The 24372-nt window shown below is 42.5% G+C and overlaps 1 protein-coding gene across 6 annotated transcripts in view; it reads right to left on the reverse strand.

Moving 5' to 3' along the window:
- The window catches only part of PHACTR2 (phosphatase and actin regulator 2), a 143702-nt gene that overhangs the window by 73051 nt on the left and 46279 nt on the right, over positions 1-24372 (reverse strand). Inside the window, exon 1 of one of the 6 annotated variants that reach the window (XM_071740699.1) lies at positions 7359-7639. The exons of 4 other annotated variants lie outside the window; for them this stretch is intronic. In XM_071740699.1, the coding sequence (XP_071596800.1) occupies positions 7359-7401 (43 nt within the window). In that variant the 5' untranslated portion in view covers positions 7402-7639. Of the gene's footprint in view, positions 1-7358; positions 7640-24372 lie in introns of those variants that run through there. One more of the 6 variants, XM_071740700.1, reaches the window with a different exon arrangement.

The raw sequence follows: 24372 nt of genomic DNA on the forward strand, positions 1-24372 counted from the left end.
AAAAAACCTAGATGCTTGTTTCCCTCTAGCTTTTTTCCACTTAACACTGTTCATCACAGCTGCTCAAAGCGGTGAGAGAAAACAAAGGTAAGGGACTTTCCCTTTTGACAGAGATGTTATTTCCAAGTGCCTGGAAACCAAGTCAGGGATAGAAGAAATTCATCCCTATGCAGCAACCCTGTATGAAGTCTGCAAGCAACTCAAGTCCTAAATAAAATTTCCTAAAACTGAACCTGATGGGCAGAGGTAACTGCATTGTCTCCACAGACTGTTAGTCCAAAACACTCCATGGACTGCAAACAGACAAGTCTGAACTGACTCATGTATCATAGTATTTAAATCCAGAACAAAAGAGGCAGGAAAAAAAAACCAAAACCAAAAGGGAAAACACCCAGCAATGTTACCCATGTAATTTTTATCACTGAAATTTTTAACACTGAAAAAATAGTTGATCTTCACATCATTTATCACCTTGATGTTCACAGTGACCTTCCTACCTACTTCCTACTGACCCATTTCTATCATACAACACTTTAGGAGACAGAACATTCTGGAGCCCCGCTGTAATTTTACATTTGTCTCAAAATTCACTGGACAGTCATGGTGTTATAGAATTCACCTAAAAGGGGATATAAATGACCTGATTTTGTTCTTTGTCCAATTTTGGAGGCATAAAATATTTTTTTTTAAAACCCCTCAATATCTGCCTATTTTCCCTCCTGATGGTTTGTACTCTTTCTCCTCCTTCACAAGTTTTCCACGTATTTTTAATATCAATATCTTTATGTGGCCTGAAACCAGACCCGACTGGAAGTCTCTTAGGAGAGCTAGCAAAAATGATTTCTGTTGTCTCTGGGGTACAGACAAAACCAAACTGTCTCCTTCCGCACACATCCCTACAACCTGGCTGCTGTCTCAGCAGGGGCAGCAGCAGCAGCTGGACTCACTCTACAGCATCAGAAGCAAAACAGACCAGAGCCACCACTGCCTAATACGAGAGCCATTTTATTGTCACCAGCAAACTCCTTCCTCTCTCTTTACCTATGCCCAGACCTACTTTACTGAAGATCCATCTTCCACATTGTCACAATTTCCATTGAAAAAAAAAAAAAGCACATGATCAGGAATCTGTCCTGTATCAACTAGAGAGGGTAAAAAATTGACCCTTAAGAAATAATTTCTCTATATTCAGTCTATGGGACTGAATGACAACTGGTTCGGGCACCACTGTGGATCAGAAATATTATTCTAGCCGCTATTATAGCTTTAATACAATGGGCAGAAACAAGTTCTGGGAGCTGGCTGCTTGTTAATGTATTTTCCTAAAAGCCGTTGGTAACTGACCCAAAGCATTAAGTGCACTCTTTTTTTATTTTTTTATTCATCCCATTTTAAAACAATAAACTAAAGTGGAAAATAAATCCGAACCCAGGAATGATTCAGAAGCATTTTTTAGAGGTGTTAGTGTTCCTTCTTTTTTTAAATTTCTAAAAGCATCAGCTTCCAAAGTGAACAAATGACAGCTTTATGTAAGTAAGAATACATAAAGAAAGCGACAAATGTTCAAGTCTTTTCTGACTTTAATAGGCAGGGCTGTGATATGGCTCAAACACTTTGGAAGCCTGGAAGCTCTTTGGTTTCCTCCTGGCTGTGCCTTAGGTGTACAGAGTGACCGCAAGCAAGCTGTCCCAATTAATATTATAAAAAGGACTGGAAAGTGTTTTGAAATCTGTAATGGAAAACACCACCTAAGGACAAGGAGATACTAGCCAGGAGCAGTAAGAAAGCTAAGGAAGAGGATCTAGAAAGGAAGGACAACTGATCCAAGGGGTGGCTGAGATCCAAGAGAGCAGGATCAATTGTCAGTGGGGCTTAGCACAGGGGGCTCAGAAAGAAACAAGATCTCCCGAAAGGTTTTCGTCTGAGGGAATTATCAGGGTGGTCATCTGAGATGAGAACTCTATGCAAACTCAGCCAGCCCACAGGGCCCTGATGCCCTGCCTGCACTGACCTCCCAGGAGCCAGCTCTAAAAAGACAGATGAGGAAGCTGATGATTAACACTGCAAACAGGTGATTAGTGGCTACCAAACATCAGTGCATGAAGGCATCTCAGCCAGCACGCCTGCCATGAAAGGTTATGTACCATGGTAGCTAAACGAGGAGAATTCCTGGTCACCCCTGAGGCAGCTTTAGAGTGAGAAGAGGTGAGACACCAACCCAGGTCCTGTTGAGCACTAGGTCTTTATTTTCACATCCACATGTTACCATGGTTCACACATGGTTCCTGTGGTGTGGCTGGTCCTCCGTGTCCTCACAAGATCTCTGCTTTTGGCCATACCCTGTAGTGAAGGCTCCAATTGCTGCCTCCTTTGCAGTGAGCTATTGCTGCAGCTGAGGAGCTTGGTCTGGGACATCCAGCCCAGTGCTGCTGTGGCACTGAGGGCACCGCTTTTCTCTGGCAGATCAGACAGCAGCATCCCTGACCACGGAAATACACGCTGTATTTTATAAACATGTTACATTTAAAACTGTGGCACTAGAACTAGTGATTAATTCCACATGCTCACGTTTGGACCCTCACCGACAGCACAAATCAGAATCATGGTTCTGGGTGCTGAGACCTACATTTTGAACAGTTGCTATTACTTCTGGTATTTCAACTTAACACACAAGGACTAATTTTTTAAAAGAAAAAAGCTCTCTGCAGTTCCCATTAGTAGTAGACACCTTTGATGCTAACCATTCTGTAAAAGGTTGGCTTTTTATGCCTTTGACAATGTATCTAAACTATCCACTCAGCCTAAAGCCTGAGGCAAATTACCTACTGAATTAATACAAACTCTGGAGAGGTCGCAATTGTAGCCTCATCTAACGACATTGGTAGGATGAGGAGAGTTCCCCATGCTCAAGATCCACAAAAATTGAAAAACTTTTGATGTAAATTAAGCAGCAACTGGAAACAGTTCCCTTTGTACTTACAACTCTTCCATAACTTACAAAAGCATAAAGAAGGTAAAAAAAGGATTCCAAGTGAAGTATCACAAGGGATCAGACTCAAAGTCACCAATCAATTTAAACCTCAGGAAAAAATACAGAAGATGAGGCTCTCTGCCCAGAACTTCGTATGTGGCTGTGGAGAAGAGGCTTCACATCAAATGGGACGTGACATCTCAGCTCTCTATCCTTTCAAGTGCACTGGTAAGTGAAATGACCAGCTAACAGGTGTGTTGAGAGTAGCTCGCTGCACCTGTAAATGCTTTGAGATGCCTTTTTGTAAGTGTAATGATGTCAAAGTTCTTTCCCTTTTAAGAAAAAAGCTGGAATTCATTTTTTTTCTTCATTACTGATGACTACTGTAAGGGCTTGTCTGCACATTAAATCACCAGTGAACTGAGTCAGGATGAGAATTTAAGCCTATGGCCGAGTATCTTCATGTCCAGCTCCTCAGGAACAGAAGTGCTTGCTCCAGAACAGCACCCTCAGTCAGGCTCACAAGTAGCTACTACTGAAGAGCATTACTGGACTGACTCCTATTCCTGGGTAAGTCCAGAAATTTCTGAGCTGATAATCTGTCAGTTTGTTTACCAACACCTAGAGCTGCTGAAACAAACATTAGTTTTTCATTTCATTTACAGACTAAGATAACATTGCCCTGCTAAGGCAATTACAGTTCCTCTGCACACACACAGGTGAAGCTGCTGTTTCCTTCCAATGAACAGGAAGTCCCATACAGCCAAGAGAGATGAAAAAGAGGAGTCTGAGAAACATGCTCACTTCTGACCTATGATAATAATTTCACAGAGTGCCAAGGTCAACAAACAACAGGATCCTACCAGCGACTGCTTTCATCTCATGGGGGGAGCTGGGTGGGAAATGGTTTTTCCTGTGCTGTCAAAGTACATTTTCATGTCCTTGAAAACACTTTGTGTCTGTAATAGGATGAAACACAAGCCTGAAAATTTGTGCTGTTTCTGTAAAACATATACAACAAAAGGAACTCCCACCCATCCCAGAGTAAACAAATTCATGAATTACATACTTGGTGCTGGATCTGACCTCAGTTTTCAGCTGGCTCCACTAAGCACCCCGACCATCAGGGCAAGATGTTTCCAAGACCTTCCCTCTGCAGCTTCTCCTTCCCCTCCACATACCCTCTGCTGTGCTCCACAGACTCCATGCTGAACTGCCTGACCTCTTCCTGAGAACACTGGTAGGTCTGTTTTTACTGGAAGCTCCATCCTTAACAAGGTATCACTATTCAAGCAACAACAAAAATCTTTTGTCACATAAGTCCGCTTTTAAGCATTATCTTCTCATGCTTCTACTTGAGGACGTGGCTGTTTCCAGATACTGCAGCTGGTACTGAACTACCCATGAACAAATTAAATAAATAAATTACTAAATAAAAATTGCACAGCTCTGGTGCTCTTCGATAGATGTGATAGTTTCTGCACATGATGGCTGATAACCCCCAAAAGCACTGAGCTCCAGCCAATGAAAGAGGAGAAAGCACATCAACCAAGTCCTACCAGGCATGGGAAAACCACAGAACACAAAGGAACATGAGCAAGGACAGTGTACACCCCTCCTTTTACACATATATATATATATGTATACACACTATCTTCCCAAGCCCCTCTTGCTATTATTGCTGTTTACATTTGCAAACCATGACAAATAACAACTTTTAGAAAACTCATCTAAACCAGTGAAAAGCTGGAACTGAAGAGGAGAAGGAGCAGAGGTTTGCCTGGTGGGTGTTCACAGGCAGCCAAGGACTCCTTTGCTGCCCATCTACCACTCGCAGTTATGGGAGATGATTAAAGCTCTGATCCTGTCAAAAAACACCCACACATCCATGGCTGATGGCAAACTCTAGTGAGAGAGCATTGCTACTAAAGCAAGTTATGGCAGGGCACGAAAACCTGATTCTTCCCCTCTTTGTAGGCACTCTAATCCATCCGGTATGAGCCTGCATTTGCCCAGTTGAGCAGGGCTTTGTGTTTCATGGTTAGGCCTCAGTCTTGCACTTAACCCAATGGGAAAGTTCCACTAGGGCCTTGGTCTGCCTAAATACATCAGTATGTATTTCCTTTTCCAAGAGTAAAATCTTTAATTTAAAGTAAATAAAGAATAAGTTAAAAACCCAAAAATTAAAAAAAGGACATTGGCTGGAGTCCATACTGAGTATTGTATAATGTATACATTTTATCTCTTCCTGAAAGTCACTGTGTTAGAAAAGTCTTTTATTTCAGTTTTATACAGCAAACCGTGTTGCCCACATCAATCTGAAGGCCCCACAGTGATTTATTAGCATTGCCACCCCCCCAACCCAGCCAACAACCTCTCTGAAACCTGCAGGGGCACAGCAGGGATCAGAGGGCAGGATTTGAGCCCTCACAAGCTGGCATGGCTGGAGAAAAAAAGGGAGCAAACAGGCAAGTAACTTCTCACAGCTGCTTTTGTGTGGCTCACTGGTGATCTGAATGCACTATTGATTGCTTAGCACTAAAACAGATTTGTGGCCCCTACATGTGCAAGACAGGGATCTCCTTCAACTTTAATCTCTAGCAGCTGCCAAAGACTTAAATGGCTGGCACACCAAAATCAACTGAGATTTTAGGACTACTTGCCTAAGGGGCAACCCATCTACACTGGAACCAATAGAAGTCATTCTCCTCCCAAACATTGCAATGTATGAAGCATTCAGACCATACCTGAGCAGCACACCAAAGAAAACAAGTGACTGCAACCCCAAGAACCCACAACAACCAGAAACCTACCTGTCCCTGTGGTTTCTTGTTGAGGATATACTCTCCTGACATTTTCAACAAGGCTGGAAGTGCAGCGGGACTGCTCTTCTGTGAAACCTCACAGAGGCACTGCTACCAATGTCTCCTCACAAGTGCAGTGTTCTTAAAATTGTGATAACTAGAATTTACTTGGCAATACTGAGGTAGCATCACCCTAACCTGCACCGTCAGTCTTTTACTGCTCCTGGCTGACAATTGTGGTTTCTGTTAGGGAAGAATTCAAGGGTGACTTTTTTCTCTTAGCTAGAGCTAGAAATCCAACCCAATTGTTAGCATTCTGCTGAGTGAACACAGGCACCAGAGTCAAGATACTGATCCCCACATGGACAAAGTACCTTCACAATACACTTTTGCACACAAGAGCTTATACATATTTTTGTACAGGAAGTTTAACAAAAACTTTCAACCAGTCCATCCGTTTCCTTACATCTGTTTACTGACGCCTACCTTGATATAATTCTCTTGTGCTGGTTGCTAAGTTCACCAACCTTTAGCAGGATGGTGAAATTTATTGCAAAATTCTCTTTAATGCAATGTTTGGCAGAAGAGGAATTCACCCAAGATTTTGACTGGGATGGTATGACTGGGAAGTTGTGGAACTGGAAATATAACGGGGCTTTTCTTAAAATGTATGTTATGACTAAAAAATATCCTTTGAAACAGCCATGAAGGAGGAAAAAAAAAAAAAAAAAAAAAAAGGAAAAAGTTTGCTACACTGTCTCCTATTTCACAAAACATTCCCACATTAACTACAATAAGCAAATTAAGAGCAAAGTTCAGCCTTCAGAATTAAAGTCTAAAACAGGATTTGTTTATACTTTTCAAAACGGATGCAAAGGAAACACGCATTGAGGAAAACCATGCATGCAGCGACATTTTTGCAGGAAACTTCAAACCTCCCCGAGTTAATTTAGATTCTACATCCTATTATTGTGGGAAGAGACCCGCTCTGTTTTGCAGTAACCAAAACACACCGAGTTATCCCAACATGCCTCCGAACAGCATTCCCAAGCAGTTCATACTATCGCCAGAAAGTTAGTTTGCTAACAGCAAGGGCTGCTTTGTTGGGGAGTGGGTAGGAAATTTCCCTTCACACGCTATTTATTTATTTTCAATACTCTGCTTACACACAAAACGTCCCGGAGCCAAACGCAACCAGATGGGCGGGTTACTAGCCTGGCTGCTGGGCGAAATGCCAGCGCTCCTTTCCTCGCCCCCTCCCCCTTTCTTTCCACACACACACACCCCCTCTTCGTACTTATTTACTTATTAAAGGGTCAAAAAAGAAGCGCCACGCCGCAGGGAAGTGGGGGCCCCGCAGAACCCTTCTCCTCCCGGGGCTGCCGAGCCAGGCCGGACAGGGCAGCGTGGGGAGCAGCCGCCCCTCACCGCTGCCATCCCCGCCGCGCTCCGGGGGATCAGGAGGCCGGCGGGGGCAGCGCCCGGGGGACCGCGGGCTCCCCCCTCGCCGCCGCCCCGGCCGCGCTCCCCGCTTCCCTCCGCCAGGCTCCCCCCGTCCTCGCCAGCGGCCCCCCGGTACTCACCGCCGGGCGGCTCGGGCAGCGTGGAGACCGAGGTCTGTCCCATGGCTTGGCCGGGAGAGGCGATCACGCCGCCCGCCGGGCGCGCAGCCTCCGCCACGGCTGTTTCCGGGGGGCCATCTCACTTTTGGCCGGGGCCGCGCTCCCCGCCGGCTGGCGGGGGGCGGCTGGGGGCCGGCGGCTGCCTGTCATGCCGCCGCGATGCCGGGACGCCGGTGGCTGCGGGACCGCCGCACCCGCGATTCCACTCCCGCCCTCTCCCCCCTCACCCCCCCACTCCGCCCCGGGGCACCGCCTCGCCCCCGCCCGGCCACGAAGGGGGCCGCGCTTCGCTGTGCCCTGCCCAGACACCAGCTGCGAGAGGGATTGTAAAAGCCTTTAATAAATACAAAATAATAATAATAATAAGTTAAGTTAAAAAAAAAAAAAAGTAAAAGCCATCCTTAATTATACGGAGACTGGGAAAGACGGTGCTTATCTGGCGAGACTGCTTTGCCTGCTACCGCCCCAAGCCCCTGCCTAACCCCTCGAAGTCCAAAACGCTGGTCCAGAACATTATTTCCACCCTTCCTCTAAAGGTGCGGTGGAAACCTGTGCTAGCTGCCGGGAGTGATCCCGTCTCCCTGCTCCGAGGCATGTCTCTGCTGCGAGCAGTTTTCAGGGTAAGGCAGATCCCGGGATGTTTTGTCCCTTGTTCTGCTGTGACAGAGGTCTCAAAAAGTGGCCAGCCCTTCCCTCTCTCGCAGGTACATAAAAGAGGCACTGTTAATTTCAAAAGAACGAAGATGAGTCTAAGATAGCAGCAGCCAGACGGGGCCCTGCTGTAACAAGTGACAAGATGGCACGTAATTAGTTGGATAAATTAATGGGAAAGATGGGGAGAAATAAGGGTCATGCATAGCACAAGGGCAAAAAGGAACAAGGGTTTGCTTTGGTTTTCTTAACATACACCTGTAAGCTAAGCCGCAATACAAACTTAATCCTGGAGAAAGTGGGTAACTGTTATTAGTGATTTAAAAAAACAAAAAAACCAAAAAAAACCCAACAAAGTGTATGTGTGTGTGTATATACATATAAGCTCAAGTGCCTAATAGCTGTTTCAGTCCAGTATCTAGAAACAAGCAGAGAGATGCATACACGTCACAGGAGGACACTCATGGCTCATCTAAAGAACATCTATTAGACATTTGGTGAAATTACTATGTTTTTTGAGTCTCCTGGAACTCCTAGAGAGGTTGGCTGAAGAGATTTCTGACCTGCTTGTGTGTGTTTTCACAGTGGTGACATTTCAGGATGTGGAGAATTGTGTTGGTGTGGAGTCTGTCCTTGGGAAGTGAGTACCACAGGTAGCTGCAGCCTGGGTAGTCTGACATCAGTTCTAAACAGAAGAGATGTGTTCATCAGATAATATAATAGAATAGAGAGGAGTACAACTAATGCTACTCTTCTGTTTTTAAAGAAAATAAGTCTTGGTAAGCAATTCTTTTATTTTCTTGTTTTATATTATTAGATATTAAATTGCCAGACATACAGGTTTGAGTGTATGAGACTTCTGCTAGGTACTTGAGTCAGTAGGAGAGAAAAAAGTGAGGACAACACAAAATAAATAAAGCAGAAAGAGAAGAAGAGCTAAATGGAAAGAAAACCCATTGTCCAAGGAGCACTAGTATTTAATGAGGGTATTTCTGTTGGGGAGCTGTGGGGAAGCTCTTCAGTGTTTTTATCAGCCATTTAGAGAACTATTATTTCAAACAGCTTTTAAAATAATTGAATAAATAACTGATAGCAGTTTTAGATGTAGTAAATATTACCAGGGTGATAATGAGGACAAAGCAGTAACAGAGATATGGATTATATAATAAACTCATCTCTTTCAAATAAGTAAGTTTTAATAGGGTCAAAACAGGAAAAAAGTCAGACTTTCAGGCCAACCTACAGGGCCATGGAAGGTAACTTAAAAAGCTGCTCCATGTAGGGACTTGGAGAAGTTCAACATTCAGCATTACTGAACTAGTTCTGGTACAGAAGGAAACTGATATTCATTTATAGATGTGAGAATAGGAAATGGGTGGGTAGAAATCCCATTTCATCGTTGTGTTTTTTATCAAACAGAAAGTGCTGTTCTATATCCATTGTTGTTGTTTGCCCCTTGAAAAATGATGCTGATTGATGGGAGCTCAAAAGGGATCCACAAGATGAGAAGGAAAATAAAGAAAGTGCTCTATAACAAAAGGCTTGACTGGTGCACATGCACTGAGGAAAGGCTGACATGTTGCATTCTAACTTAAAAATGCCTTTGTGAGGAGAAAAATGGCATTGCAGCACTCCTGGAAGTCCAGACACTGAAGGCACAGCTCTTTACCTGCCACCTCAAATTCCAGGTCCCATACAAATCACAGGGGCTGAAGACAAATGAGCGGGGTAAGTGCAGCAGCATCATGCTGAGCTCTGTAGAGGGAGATAAGTGGAGGTAGTTGGCCTAATGGTCCCTTTTTCCATCATCCAGGGTAAGGTAAGGGTGGCTTGTTGAACAGCAATCTCCTGTCACTTATTTCTCAGGAGGAGTTTTGCAGTTATTTTCCTCTTCTATTTTCCTTACCTGAAAAAATTGTTTTAAAAGGTTTTGTTTTGAAAAATTTGAGTTGCCCCTTTGGAGTCACTCATAAACAGGAATATAAAAGAGTTCCTGTCTGCCTCCAGTGAATCTCATTAATTTTACTACAGGAATTTGTGTTCCTCTGCTATTTAAAAGCCCAGTTTACAATACAAAAGTATATATCATCTACCTGCAACGGTTCTGGTGAAGGTAATAAGCTCCTCAAGATCAATTTGTAATTGAACTAGTGCATGTGAACTAGTTGCCAATTTCCTTCTTTTTGGTTTTTGTTCAGTTTGGGAGTTTTTTTGTTTTGTTTGGTGGTTTTTTTTCCATAAAGTAACTGATGGTGGTGACTTTCTTGTATGTTTTCTTTGCAGCCAACTCATTTTTAAGGGTCCTTTGTTCATATATATGGTGACCGTTTTAGAAAGCAGGAGATGTCAGATCTAGTTTAGGGAAGATATATGTTAATTTATAGCACTAACAGATTACACATTACATTGAATAATAAAACTAAGCTTCTGATTATAAAGGCTTACCCAAGAAAGAAATTTGTAAGCAACAAATTATTTACTTGAATTAGAAAATCTAAAGCTCATATTAAGACCATTTTTATTCATAATGGACCAGGAACATTCAGTACTATCCCCAAAGATTCTTTATTCAGCTTTTGTAAAGTGGGCAAAAAAGAATGCTTTCTCTTGATCTTGAACACGGAATAGTATTTGAATACATAAAATAGTACTAGTTCCATACAACACTTTTGGCTTCTTCCTTTATCTCCTGCCTAAAGATGTAAAGGGGGAATATACACATCTAAGACTACACACAGTTATTAGTGATCATCTAATTAGAAAGAACAAAACAAAACATTTGTCTGCTTAGATCATGCTATTCAAGTCATTCAAGTTAAGATTACAGCTGAGTCACCAGTAGGAGGGGATGAACCCTGAATCCTCCACACTGTATGAAAAGACATCTACCAGTGTGACCTATGAGAGAATATGGACTGCTGAAAGCAAAGATATTAATACATTTCTGTGATGTGGTGTTGTATTTATGTAACTGCCTCCACACAGAAGGGATTCTAGCATTCTACTGACATTCCCATATAAGCATCCACTCAAAATACATACATTTAGTATTCAGTTGTATGGGGACTGTTCTTATGCAGTATGATAGAGATATTTTAATCTGTGCACTAAATTTCCAGTCACGTTGATAGCTGGCATTTAGGACAGTAAAAAGTTTATGGATATAATAACATTTGATAACAACTGATTCTGACAGACATTTGAGACTGTAACTATGTAGACAAAACACATTTTGTATATTTTTTTTCTTCAGGATTTAATTACTTTATCTATGATGTGTTTGTATGTATGTGTGTTCTGCTTTGCTTTTGAACAGCAAATTGGATGAGACACAAATGGACTGCTCAGCATTTTGTAGTTACTGTACTTTTCTGGGGTTTCAGCACAGTTACTAGCAAAAGAAAAATGGCCTAGAAGGATATTAAAATTCTCACCATCATTTTAGCCAGGACTAATCTTATACTGAAGAAAATACTGCAACAGGATGCTAAAATATGAGTATGTCTTCCATCAGGAGGGGTAGCTGAAGCTCAGATGATAGCTAGAACAGGTGCAAGTAGGTTGTGCCAGACTCTTCTGACACAGCATCAGCATTGATGGGGTTCCTGGACCCAGTGTCCCAATTAGATTTCAGTGCCCAGTAGTAATATCATGGTTATCCGACTGTCTCACGCTGTGTGCAGTTTGTTGCTTCTTAAATAATAATGTTTGGCACAGTATTAAATACTGCTAAAATGGTACTCTGCTCTTCCTCAAGAACTGAAATCTTCTACAGAAGAAGAATGGCTTCTTCATGAATTTAAGATGTGTTTGCAAAACAAGAATATTGCACCTGTACAAGTGTCTGGCATGAGGTATCTTTCAAGAGAATGTAAAACTTCAAAATTGTTCCCAATGCAGAATGAAATAATACACGCAATAATCTATCTCGCACATCAAAGAGCAAATTCCCTCTCATCAAATAAAACTTCAAAGACAGCTGTATTTCAGTGTGTTGACTATACTGGGAAGACTGAGAGCAATAGATGACCTACAACTTGTAGGGTACTGATGACAGGGACAGGGAGTGAGACCCTTACCTATGGAAGGTCTGAGGGGGTCAGAGTTGTTTAGGATTCAGGTAATCTCAACTCCCATCTCAATGTCTGTTCTTATCTATCCTCCACAGCCTTGCTGACATCACAGGTGGGAAAGGACAGGCTCACTCCTGGTGATTTGGCAGAGGCAGGTTTTCTTTCTGCAAACAGCTTATGCACTTGCAAACTTGTTTGCTACTCTAAATTATTCACCATAACAGTTTGTAAGCAAATTTCAGGCACTGGGAAGCAGGTACATGGCAGCTGCTGTTTAATAATTTATTATTCAGGCTGGATGCTTAGGTTCCCTCAGTTGTGGAGTTCTGTTTGGGTCCTCTGCCTTGGTGGTGCTTTCTGCAGCTACAGGAAACTTACTTGATAACTGCATCATTATGGATTAAACAGTTAGTGCTGAATGCTTATAGATCTATGTATGTGGTTTTATCATCTGATCTATGACTTTTGTTGTAGCCTTTACCTTATATTACTCCTGCCTATATTAGGTAACTGCTTGCTGAGGTGTTCTAGGAAACAGTTCTACAGACTTGAAATTTGCAAGTATGTTGAAAAATACCCATTCTCATTTTTATAACAGTTTGCCATTTCTTGTGGTACTCTATTCACTGAGTTTTAAAAGTAATTTACCTAATATGTCTGCTTGAAAGGGAGAGAATAGAAAGAAAATGGTCTCAATACAAACATTTTGGGAGTCACGGAGAGCAGATCTACTTGGCCCTTATGCATGCTCCTCAGGTTCAGAAGCTGCTCCCCCACTTTTTCATTTATGGTATTCTTAATAACAATTCTCAATATTAATGTTATTCATTTGTGATCATTTGCTTTGTGCCTTGTACTGACTCCTCAATGCCAGCACCTCCTGTTGCACTGTGTTTTGCTCTGCATGGCAGCCCTGTGACAGGACAGGAGTGCATTTTCTTTCCAGGCAGAAAATAAACATCAGAATTCTTCCAATACAGCATGTGTTTATCACCAGGTATCTTTTTTGTCCAGGGTTCCAGATTTATGATGAAAGACAAAAAGGACTACATTAAAAATTATAAATAGCATTCTGCCTGTCCTAGTTCAAGCCACTGGGGAAAAGGAAAGCGATGGCGTAAAAATGACATGCTGGAGTGTAGAGTTCCTCAAGAGTCAGGTTTCTGCCAGGTTTTCAAAGGCTTTAGTTGCTGCAGGTTCATTTCAGTAGTTAAAACAGAGCTGACTGGCCCCTTTACTGACACAAGCTGGCACATCCCCAGCAGAAAAAATGAAGTAGTGCAGCTGGAGGTCTGCTCTTATTGTGGGACAACACCTTTCCTCATCCACCTTTTCCTCAAGGCTTGCTGCACCTTTCATGGTGTTCACCATAGTGATGGTCATAGTACTGGAGTCCCTAATTTCAAGTCAACATTTCAAGGAAAGGATCCTATTGCCTGGACCAACTCCCCTTGCATGTTTTTTCTCTATCCCATCTGGGCTTAATGGCAGCCTTCAGATGCCTCCTGCCTGCTGCTGCTGCAGCAGCAAAACCCAGTTATCTGGGAGAACTTCTGTGATTTTGTTTTATGAACTTCACTTTCCAGTTTGTTGAGCCGTGTCTCCTTGCTTCAAAGAAGTCATCCATGCTACTAGTCCAGCTGCACTAACCATTTTTCTTAGAAAAATCACTGCTTTCTGCTCTTCAGGGCATGTGTGGTGTTTGCTGGCTGCAGCTTTCTCTCTACGGCTCCAAGGTCCTTAATGAATCACTGCTTTTTGGCACTGAGGCAAAATAAACACATCAGTTTGGATGCCTTTGCCAAACATACATACACTTAGAGCAGGTTTTGAATGATAGAACGCAAAAGATTTAATGAAATGTGCAGGCTGTGGAGCTAAAACTTGTGGAAAGCCAGAAAATGCAGATCTGAACGTCACAGCAGTCCAGCTAGCACAATAGTTGTTCATGTTTTGTATATTTTCTCGAACACATGGAGCAGGAGTACCCCTAGTTTATCAGCTACAGCTCTCACTAGCAAAGAACACTCATAGAAAGCTCCACACCACTCATCAGCATTACTCTTAGATGCACACCTCTCTCTTTCCTTGTCTATTAGCTGCTTCAGTGTAATTACACGCAGCAGAGCAGAGCAGATTTTTACACTGATGCTTCCTAGCCTGTGTAAAGGGGGAAAGACACAGAAGAAAAAATTTGGCAGGCATACTGAGTGAAGTTTCTCAGTTCCTGGAGCCAGTGGTGTGCATATGCTGTCAGGCACTTTGGCCCCTTCATAGTGCCTGAGCCTGTCTGTGGCTTCAGCACATCCATTTGCTCTTGCTGACTTGAGTGAGAATTGAGGACATGTTTTGAAAGTGTTTGGCACAACTGTTCCTCTAGTTCCATTCCATTCAATCGGATTTTAGAATGAATTTAAATGTATTTCTGGACTATAATTAGCTCTGAAGGACAGAAGACCACAGGGGACAGGCTCTTGCCTTGTTAAATGGGCAGCTGTAAAGACACTACCTTAAATGATATCCTAAATGCCAGCAAAGTTTGAAACCTGGAGTAGTGCCTGATTAACTGCCAAAAATCTGATTAATCTCTGCCTTTGGCAAATCAAATTCATTCCCTAAGAAGCTGGGTTGCTACAGAAATCTCTAGACCAAAATAAAAGTTTCAGCCTTCAGTTTCATTTCCCTTCATGATTCTACTACTACAAAAATGTGGACCTTGTTTTTATCCTAGTGGGAAAATGCATTTATTCCACTCTCTCATGGCTCAAAAACATCTGAAAGATTCTTCCTCCAAGCTTAAGAAAAAGAGGGGGGAAAGACTTCACCTTCTGGCAAAGATACAGAATGGAAATTTTTGACTTAAAAGAGGATTTTCAAAATAAAATAAAATATAAGAAGCATGTGAAAACAAGGGGTTATAATGGAAACTATTTTCAAAGCCAGTTCTAAAGTAAGCACTGCTGTTCCAGAGACACATGGTACTGATGCAAACATTGGTTTGAGGCCAACCCCCCTAGCATGCTAGTGGAATCCGGAAGAACTACAATATTAAATACACCTTAAAATATATGTCAGACATCTCCCTTTGCCTGTTCCACTTACTCTGCACAGCACAACACTATGCACTTAATTCATCAGTGCCTGCAGAGTAACAGAATAAGGGGCCAGTGCTCTCCTTTTCTTTGGCTGGGTTCTTTCCTGCACCTCACACTTGCCAAATGGTCTTCTGCAAGACCAGGCTTATTATTCCCATTGTGCAAATATTGAGCCAATATCCACTTTCCATCTGCAGCATTTATACAGCATCTATGATTACAGCATGTGGGCACTCCTCACCGGCTCTAGGGAAATATTACCCCAAAGGCAGGATTTCCACATTCATCTGGAAGAATGGGGAGAAGGATGATGCTACAAAAGAGCTGAGGACATCCTGCTCAGCTGCACTCTCCTTGTTGGCAGACTATCCTTGCTATCTTCAGTCTGAGGCTTCCAGCTTCTCCAAGGCAGCTGGCCTGGCCCTGGGCAGGTTTTTTCTGCTGCTACCATAGAAAAGCCCCTTTTTATACCTACCATGACTACAGCTATGGTGCTTGGCTTGCACCTTTGCCAACTGGAAGAGCCCACAACTGGTTAAAAGTATTCTAATCAATGTTGTAAAATTAATCTTCCGCTCCTGTGCAGCCTGAGTTTTCTGTGGATTTGTGGCTTTTGCTCTCATTTCTTGCTTTGCTATAAAATGTGGACACTAACTGAAAGTTACCCAAGGAGCAGGACTGGTGGAGCATCCACCTCTGTCTGCCACTCCAAATTCTCCAGAGATTTTAACAGGGGAGCAACACCCCTTCCCTGCCAGCTCTGTCAGGATGTCTGGCAACAGATAATTCCAGAGCACTGACTCAGGCTGGTTCTTCTCTGCCAGCTCCAGTGCCAGCTACCCACAGGGCTCAAGAGTCCTCATTAGAAGCCATTGTACTTGAGCATTTATCATACAAGCCCATTTCCTTTGGGAAGTCAAAGCAAATACTCTGGCTTCATGCCCCCAAGCACATGTGTGTGGCTGCAGCTACCTGCTAGCTCCAAGAAGGAACTCAGCCAGAAACAACCAGCTGCTCCCCAGCTCTCCAGGGGGACGGACAGCAGCTGCTCCTCCAAGTCACTCTGGAGTGTGGATGTGGGGACAGAAAAGTGACCCCTTGGATTTCTGAGCAGTTGGCCCACCAGCTTTCTTCTCCTTAATGATGTCCTCCAGGAGCAGGCTGGCTCAAATCAGCCTTGCAGCACTCCCCCAGGATGCATCTCCAGGTAAGGGCTGGTAGGGCAAAGGGATGGTGGGGCCCGTGGGGCTCAGAGGCTGCAGACATGGCAAGCACTGGGGCTGGCAAAGCACACAACATGCTCTCTGCCAGGGAAGAGCAGCAGCCAAGAGGGTCACACAGCTTCATGAAGACTTGCAGGTTCAGTGGATGCTGGCTGTGGGGACAGGGCCCTGTGCTTTTGAGTAATGTCAAAAACGTGTGACTGGTTCAAAGATAAAAAGAGATCCAATTTCATGCTTATATGCACGCCAACCACCTCCCTCCCTATGCCCCTGTTTTTGTTTTGAACCTTCACAATCAGCTGCTCTCTTTCATTCTCCAAACTGGATATAGCTTTCTCCTCGATAGGTTTTACATACCATTCTTTCCTAAAGCTACCCTTGATGTTGGGTTACATATAATCTCTGTTTAACTTCCATAAAACCAAGTGGATTGCTGTGGATGGGGAGGGTTAAAAAGGTTCTGCACCCTTGCCAGTCTGCTGTAGGGGAATTCTGGTCTAGTAACCTGCTAACATCTCCCTGGAGAAGACTGGTCTCAATGAGGCAGAAAGCCTGGACAGCTTTGCCTCCCATACACATGGCATTTGGTCTTTACATGGAAATTGTTTACACCAGGTGTCAATCTCTGTTTTTTAAAAAGATTTTTGTCTATCGTTTTGCTTTTTAAACTCTAATGCATCATTCATTTCCTTGCGGGTGGCCAGAGGAACCAGCATGCTTTAATCACCCTAGTCCTGGGGTGGTTTTTTGTGCTGATCCAGATCATGTTTAGCTCAGGTTCATTCAGCTACAAAACCCACATATAAGGAAACTAAAACAATTACATTAACTAAGGCAGGAATGCCATATGGTTCTTGTGAAAAGTTATTTTAGTAAGACTAAACATCAATACTACATATTATTCTAACTACCTGCTTAATAAGGCAGATTTTTAATGTAACATATTTTGTTAATTAAAATGAACAAATTTCATTAAATTAAAATTCAGAGGTAACAAAGCCAGATGGGTTGCAGGGAGAAAAAAAATGCAGATACTTCTTTTAGAACTAATGTAAATGTAAAATTATTGTTTTCAACTGCAATCAAATTAAATCGGGCTGACAAGCTTTCAGAGAAATGCCCATGAAGATACCTTTTCTGCAGGGAAAATCCATTTAAAAGAAACAGTACTTCAGATATTTTAATGGTTCTGTGACTCACTGAATTACATGCCTGTATAGAAGCTGCAAAGCTGATGTGAGAGAGCCAGTAATAAGACCTTTACTGATATGTATGGGTTTTTTATAGAATTGTCATGGTTGGAAAAGAGTTCTAAGATCACTGTGTCCAACTGCCAACACCCCTCTTCCTGGCCCCCCTCAGCCCCCCCCTAAAAATACCATTACTTCAGGCATGTCCTGAAGTGCCTCATCTATATCGTTTTTAAATACCTCCAGGGACTGTGACTCCACCACCTACCTGGGCAACTCATTCCAGCACCTGACTACTGTCTCAGTAAAGAAATTCTTCCTAATATGTAGTCTAATCCTTCCCTGGTGCAACTTCAGGCCATTCCCTCTAGAGCTATCATTACTTACTTGAGAGAAGAGGCCAGCACTCACCTGCCTACAACCTCCTTTCAGGTAGTTGTAAAGAGCAATAAGGTCTCCTCTCAGGTTCCTCTACTCCAAACTAAACATTCCCTATTCCGTCAGCCTCTCCTCACAGGACTTGTTCTCTAGACCCTTCACCAGCTTGGTTGCCCTTCTCTGAACTCACTCCAGAAGCTCAAGGTCTTCCTTGTAGTGAGGAGCCAGAGCTGAACACAGCACTCAAGGTGCAGTCTGACCAGTGCCAAGTACAGGGGTACCATCATTCTACTTACAGGGAGAAAAATTACTTAATTTTACAGTGCTTATGTGTAGGAAAAAAACAACCAAACCAAACAAACCCAAAAGCCTCAAGAAAACCCACTCTGAAAGACAGAAAACACACATTTCCAAAAGCATGACCTGTCTGGGGATCCGTCATGGCCTCTTCTGCTGTCCCTGCCACCATCAGGAGCCAGGCTGCAATGCTGAGCACCCTCTAAACCTCCAAGCCAGCCCCATTCCATGGAGGAGTGCAGTCACAGGTACTGCAAATAATAGCCACTTGGCACTCTGGCTGTAGCACAGATGCATTTGGCTGTGGGGTACAATCTATAAAAACCAGCTTGGCATTGCGCTCCTGTGTTTTCTGTAATGTCACTTAGAGAACTGCTCTCTGGTGTAGGACTTTCCTATCAGTAGGCTATGTAAATAGTGGCCTTATTTTATAAGTCTTAATGGTGTTAAGAGGAGAAGATACTCTACATAAGACAGTCAAGCCCACTCTGTTTCTCTTTTTAAACAGTTACCCTTTTCATAAAAGTTGAGACAGTTCCTTGCGCGTTAGCTGTGTACCTCAGTACATAGATGTTTTCTCCCAAAAGGAGAAGGAAAAGTTTATATAAAGTCTCGCCTACACAACTGATACACGAGGGGGAGGTGATCCTAAGCACTTTCAAGTGCAGATCCCACTCACTTAAATGCCTAAAATACAACACAATATGTCAGAGTCTTCATTTTCCCATGAACTGCGCAGTAAATATGAAACGCAACCTTGGTCACACATGGTGATAAAACCCAGTGCCTGTAAATTTATGAATGTAGCTGGCAGTCATTAAGTACATTATGTAGAGGTCAGGCTGATGGTTCCTTCTTTGTTTATTCCTTTTATTTAATGATCCATTGCTGGAGACATAACGAAAACTTTCAGCATGTTTTACAATGTATTTATGTGACCCAGAAGTGTGTCCAGTGCTTTTCATCCTCATTATCCTGACATGCTGAAAATAAATCAGAGTGTGGTATGCAGAACTAGCATTTGATGAAAGCACAGAGTGGTTCGTTGTCTTTTTTTAATGTATACAGAGAAAATACTTGTTCCTTTCTAAAGCATTCTTTAAGAGAGATCACCTTTTGTTTAAGGAATAAAACAGGGCCACTTTAATTTTGCACAGCTGAATTCTACAAAAGCCAAATGTCTCAGCATGGAATATTACACCTGGATTCAGGCAGACTTCCATTCAATCCAAGATAAAGTGTGTTTAAAATCGCATTATATTGTCAGGAGTCAGATCCTCTCAGCTCAAGCTAGTCAAAGTTAATTTTTTCAGAGCTACAGGGATATAACCTTGCTCACCACTCTACTAACCACTGGCCTCATGAGGCAGGTCATGTCCATGGGCAAGGGATGGTTCAGTTTAAGTAAAATCATTTATAAAGTGAATTAATAGACTCAATAGGATGATGGAAGTGAGGGGCCCAGAACTGAACAGAGCACTCGAGGTGCAGCCTCACCAGTGCTGAGTACAGGAGCACCATCACTTCCCTTCTCCTGCTGACCACACTATTTCTTAAACAGGCCAGGATCTCTTTTTGCTTCTAGACCACCTGGGCACACTGCTGGCTCATATTCAGGCATATCCATTAATAGATACATTACATGCATGCAAGTCAGTTGAACGATGGCCCGGGTATAAAGGTACAGATTTTCTTGCGTGGCCAGCACCGCTGTATCCTTTCTCAGTGCACAGATGTTTGTGTTAAAACATCCTGTGAATCCTAGAAGTTTCAAGAAGTATGAATAGGAATTCCAGCAGAGAGATCTGGTGCAGTTTGAATATCTGTTTACCAGTTTAATATAAAGGAAATTAAATATATGAATTTTAAAGTTTTCTGTTAATAAGCTAGTAGGTGAAAAATATGGTTCAGCCAGCTTATTAAAAATCTAATGTTTTCTTATGGTACAATAAATATTAGGTGATTTTATAAGTAATTTTCCCTGTCAAGTTAACTAAGTTAATATAAGGTAACCAGAGCGATGAGGTTTTTTTTTGTATAAGTTGTATGGTAACAGTGGTTAACCAATGGACCGTAACACCATATTAAGTAAAATTCATACCCTTTCTGAAGTTATTTTAGGCTGGTCTGGCTGTTAATTTTTACATTGAACATAATTTGTCTGACTGCAAGGGCCTTTCTGACTGCAAACCCTTCCAAGTACCATGACATTATGAGCTTCCTGGGTTAATGCTCACTAAAAGCTGAGCCAGACTAAAGAACAAAAGAAAACCCAGAATATGAGGAATGTGACTTTCTCCACAGACAGAACATTTATGTGCATACACCATTAGTCTATTGCTAATAGCCTGGTAGTGAACTGCCAAAATGAGATGTCATTCAGCTCATTGGTGCCATTCCACTGAAGTCACTAAAATGTATTTCAGTGACAAGCAATTTACACTTAATGTATTATGAACTTGCTGGTGCAGTAAGTAACTGGAATACCTCCCTACATGTGCAGTGATGTGGGCATATAGGAGTTCAGGTCTCCCTGTTTTCCCTGGCAAGGTATTTGACCAGCATTTTTGTCAGATCACACACCACGCAAGGCCTCTGACAGTGTGTTTTTCACATACATGAAAAATCCTGTCCCCATAACTGCAATCAACCTTTATGAAGGCTCTTAGTACCAACATCAGCCTGTGCCCTTATAGACAAGAAATTTATGTACATAAGTGCCAAATCATAAAATAGCTGAAAAGGAAGCAAGCATCATGTGTCCTCAGGTATGAAATCAATTCCTTCCTGGAAGTTCCCAAGTTTGTAGGGTTATAGTGAAATTCCCTGTTCTCAGCCTTATCCAACTCATAGAATCATAAAATGGCTGGGGTTGGAAGAGACATATAGTCTCAACCTCCCTCCTGTGGGCAGGGACACCTCTCACTAGACCAGGTTGTACAACGACTCATCCTGCCTGGCCCTGAACACCTCCAGGAAGGGATCATCAACAAACCACCCTAGGCGACCTATCCCAGTATCCTACTACCCTCACAGTGAATATTTTTTTCCTAATATCTAACCTAAATCTACTCTCTTACAGCTTGAAGACATTACTCCTTGTTTTATCACTACCCTCTCTGGTGAAAAGCCCCTCCCCAGCTTTCCTATAGGCCCCCTTCATGGACTGGAAGGCTGCTAATGTACTGGAACACCACCTACTTGTGCATTTTTTTCTTGGCCCTTAAAAAGCTGACACAGTTTATTGCATTAGAATTCAATCTAAGAAACCTGAACACATGCTCATGTTTCACTGCTTGCTGGTTATTAGGATAATCTGCAGGAAACAACATAACAATAGGGCACTGTTTTTGAATGTGAACAAAAGTTTACAACAACAGCCTGCACCCAACCCTGACTTACCATTCCCTTTGCTATGAAGAAAGCACATGCTGTGTGTAGTTGCTTCCAAGTTTATTCTGCCATTTATTGCAGGCCAGAAAAGAACAAGGTATAGGAGAAGCATATTTATCCTGAAAACACCATGTATCTGGAAGAGTGTGTTTGATGGGAGGTGACCAACTATGGTGTAAAGCAAATCTCAGGCTCCTCACCATTGTGTATTTGAGTACTGCATAGTACCCAGCAAAAAGATCAGCTACAGGCATAATCTAGCAGGTAACAAGAGAGCTATGTGAGAAATTATTTTCTTTTACAGAAATGTGGCTGAATTCACAAATGCTCAGTTCTGCTCCCTCATTGCTGCCCAGCTACACTGGCACCAGAATTACCTGAACATTGAAGTTTACATCCTTGGTACCTACACACCTGCTTAGAGGTTACCACCACAGTTTCTGCACCATAGCAATGCCCTGTTCACACTTACACGGTTAGACACATGGTGTCCCATCCCTTTTAAAGAACCCTGGAGAGCAACCTGTGCCTTTTCCAGTGATACTGGGCTGTCAAAAGAATGCATGTTTGGGAAAAAAGCTTATTTTCTCTCCTCAGCGTCTCCATTCTCAGGGTCTCCAGACCCTCTCCGTCCATCCACACATCCACTAGCTTGGGCAGGACACAGAACAATATGGAGGGTCTTGACTCAATCATCTTTTCTGCATGAAGGGATGAATTTCTGATTCTTCTACCTTCCAGTGGCCAAACCAACCAGATCTGTTTGATGGTATAGTAGAAGTATTTGGGAACTATATTCCTGCCAGCTGGGATTAGGGGCAAACAGTGGTAATGGTTTTGCATAAAGAATAAAACAGTGTGGGCACCTCTCAGTAGCACAGGAGCTGAGCTCTTGTTTCTAGTCCTCCTTCCAAAAAAACAGAAGTCCTTCAGCATTTGGAGTAGGTACTGAGAAGGAAAGGAGAGTGCCCTAATCAGCAGCCTGTATTACCATACACCTATTCTATTTAAGGCCTAACGAACTGCTTGTTTTTGTAGGCACCGTGGAATTAGCAGACCCTGGCTTTGTGCTCCTACAATGGTGTTAACCCTCACAACTTGTTCTGCTGCCACCAGTTCTGTTGTCCCAGGGGCCTCTCCTGGCAAGGGCTGCTTTGTGGTGTTGAATTCCCAGATACCACCCAAAGAAAGGCAACATCAACTTGAAGGACAGGACTTAAGAGGTTCCTCTTGATATTTTCTGGAAAAAATAAAATTTAAGGAAACTATCTCACCAGAACACAGAGAAAACCACACCACCTGCATAATGCAATGGTAATAAGACTAGAAAGTGGTACCTTGCAGCATGAAGAGCAGCACCAGTAATTTTTCTCTTAAAGAGCCAGATTCTGCCAGTGAACCCTTGCTGGCAGGCAAAACACTGGGAGAGTTTTTAAGCACAGTCTTCACTGCAGCCCTGCATGTGTTCCAGCTACAATGTCAGGCTGATGGCACACTCAGGGAAAAGGATGGTGCCTGATTTCAGAGATGGTGGAATAATGCCAAAACCTCCCCTTCATTGGTGCAAGTGGAGATAAATGACTTAATTGGTTCTGGCTTACCCTAATCAGCCCCAGTCCCAAATACTTACTACATAAAAGAAACATGAGTTAATGCATTGTCCAGGAACCCTGGCTGGTGCTGACTCTGGGATGAGGAGAAAGAACTGAGCATCTTTCATTTAACTACATGTGCACTGAAAAACAGTGTCATGGGTATTATTTCAACATGTTTTTCTCCTGCTGAGGAGCCAGGGTAGCCAAGGCTTGCATGTGTCAGCGTTGTCATACCATGGTGTCTGACAGGAGAAAAATTAAGGCAGATGCAGTTATCTCCAGTGGAAGTAGAGCCTAGTAAATGTGGAAGGAAGAATTCTGAGTGTTGATTAGGAAGCATCCTGCTAGAGGTTTTCTAACACCTGGGACCTTTGACTTCCAGCCTTTTTAGCAGTCTGTGTGATTTAAGTTGGGCATTGTTGTTTTTCCCTGGTGGTAGTCAATAGTTACCTTCCTGTTTCTAATCTGAAATATATTCAGAATCACCCATTACCTGTATTTGCATGTTAATATTTATATTTATGTATATTTATATTAATATGTATATTTATACAAATATACATAGACACATGTAATATGTCTACATATTATATATATATATTACAGTTCTCAAAAATATACCTCTGCAGATAGATCATGGTAATACATAAGTGGGAATGAAGATGTCCAACCTAGTATTTTCCAACAAGAAACATTAAGATAGGTTGGTTTTATTTTGTTTCCAGGATTTTTTATTTTTTTTTTTTAGGGTGACATACAACAGAGATTCAGATTACTAAGAAATTTGCTTTCATCAGTATTTCAGTGATTACTTCGTTACAAAGCTTTCCTGAATCCACTCCAGGTTTTCATGTTTCAAGGGAGACGTGGGACACCAAAGATTACTTAATACCCCAGGAGTCATTCTAGTGCTCAAACTAGAGTAAGAAAACATCTTTCAATGTTGCAAATACATTTAAAGAGTGCATTAACTCTCTGGGACAGAGCTCATCAGCTGAACATGTGCTTCCAGCACAGTGCTATTATTATGCGAGTAGCTTTCAAAATCACTGCTTCTCAACACCAACCCTCTCCATCTGT

Source organism: Heliangelus exortis, chromosome 3 (genome assembly GCF_036169615.1).
Source record: "Heliangelus exortis chromosome 3, bHelExo1.hap1, whole genome shotgun sequence".
Taxonomy (NCBI): domain Eukaryota; kingdom Metazoa; phylum Chordata; class Aves; order Apodiformes; family Trochilidae; genus Heliangelus; species Heliangelus exortis.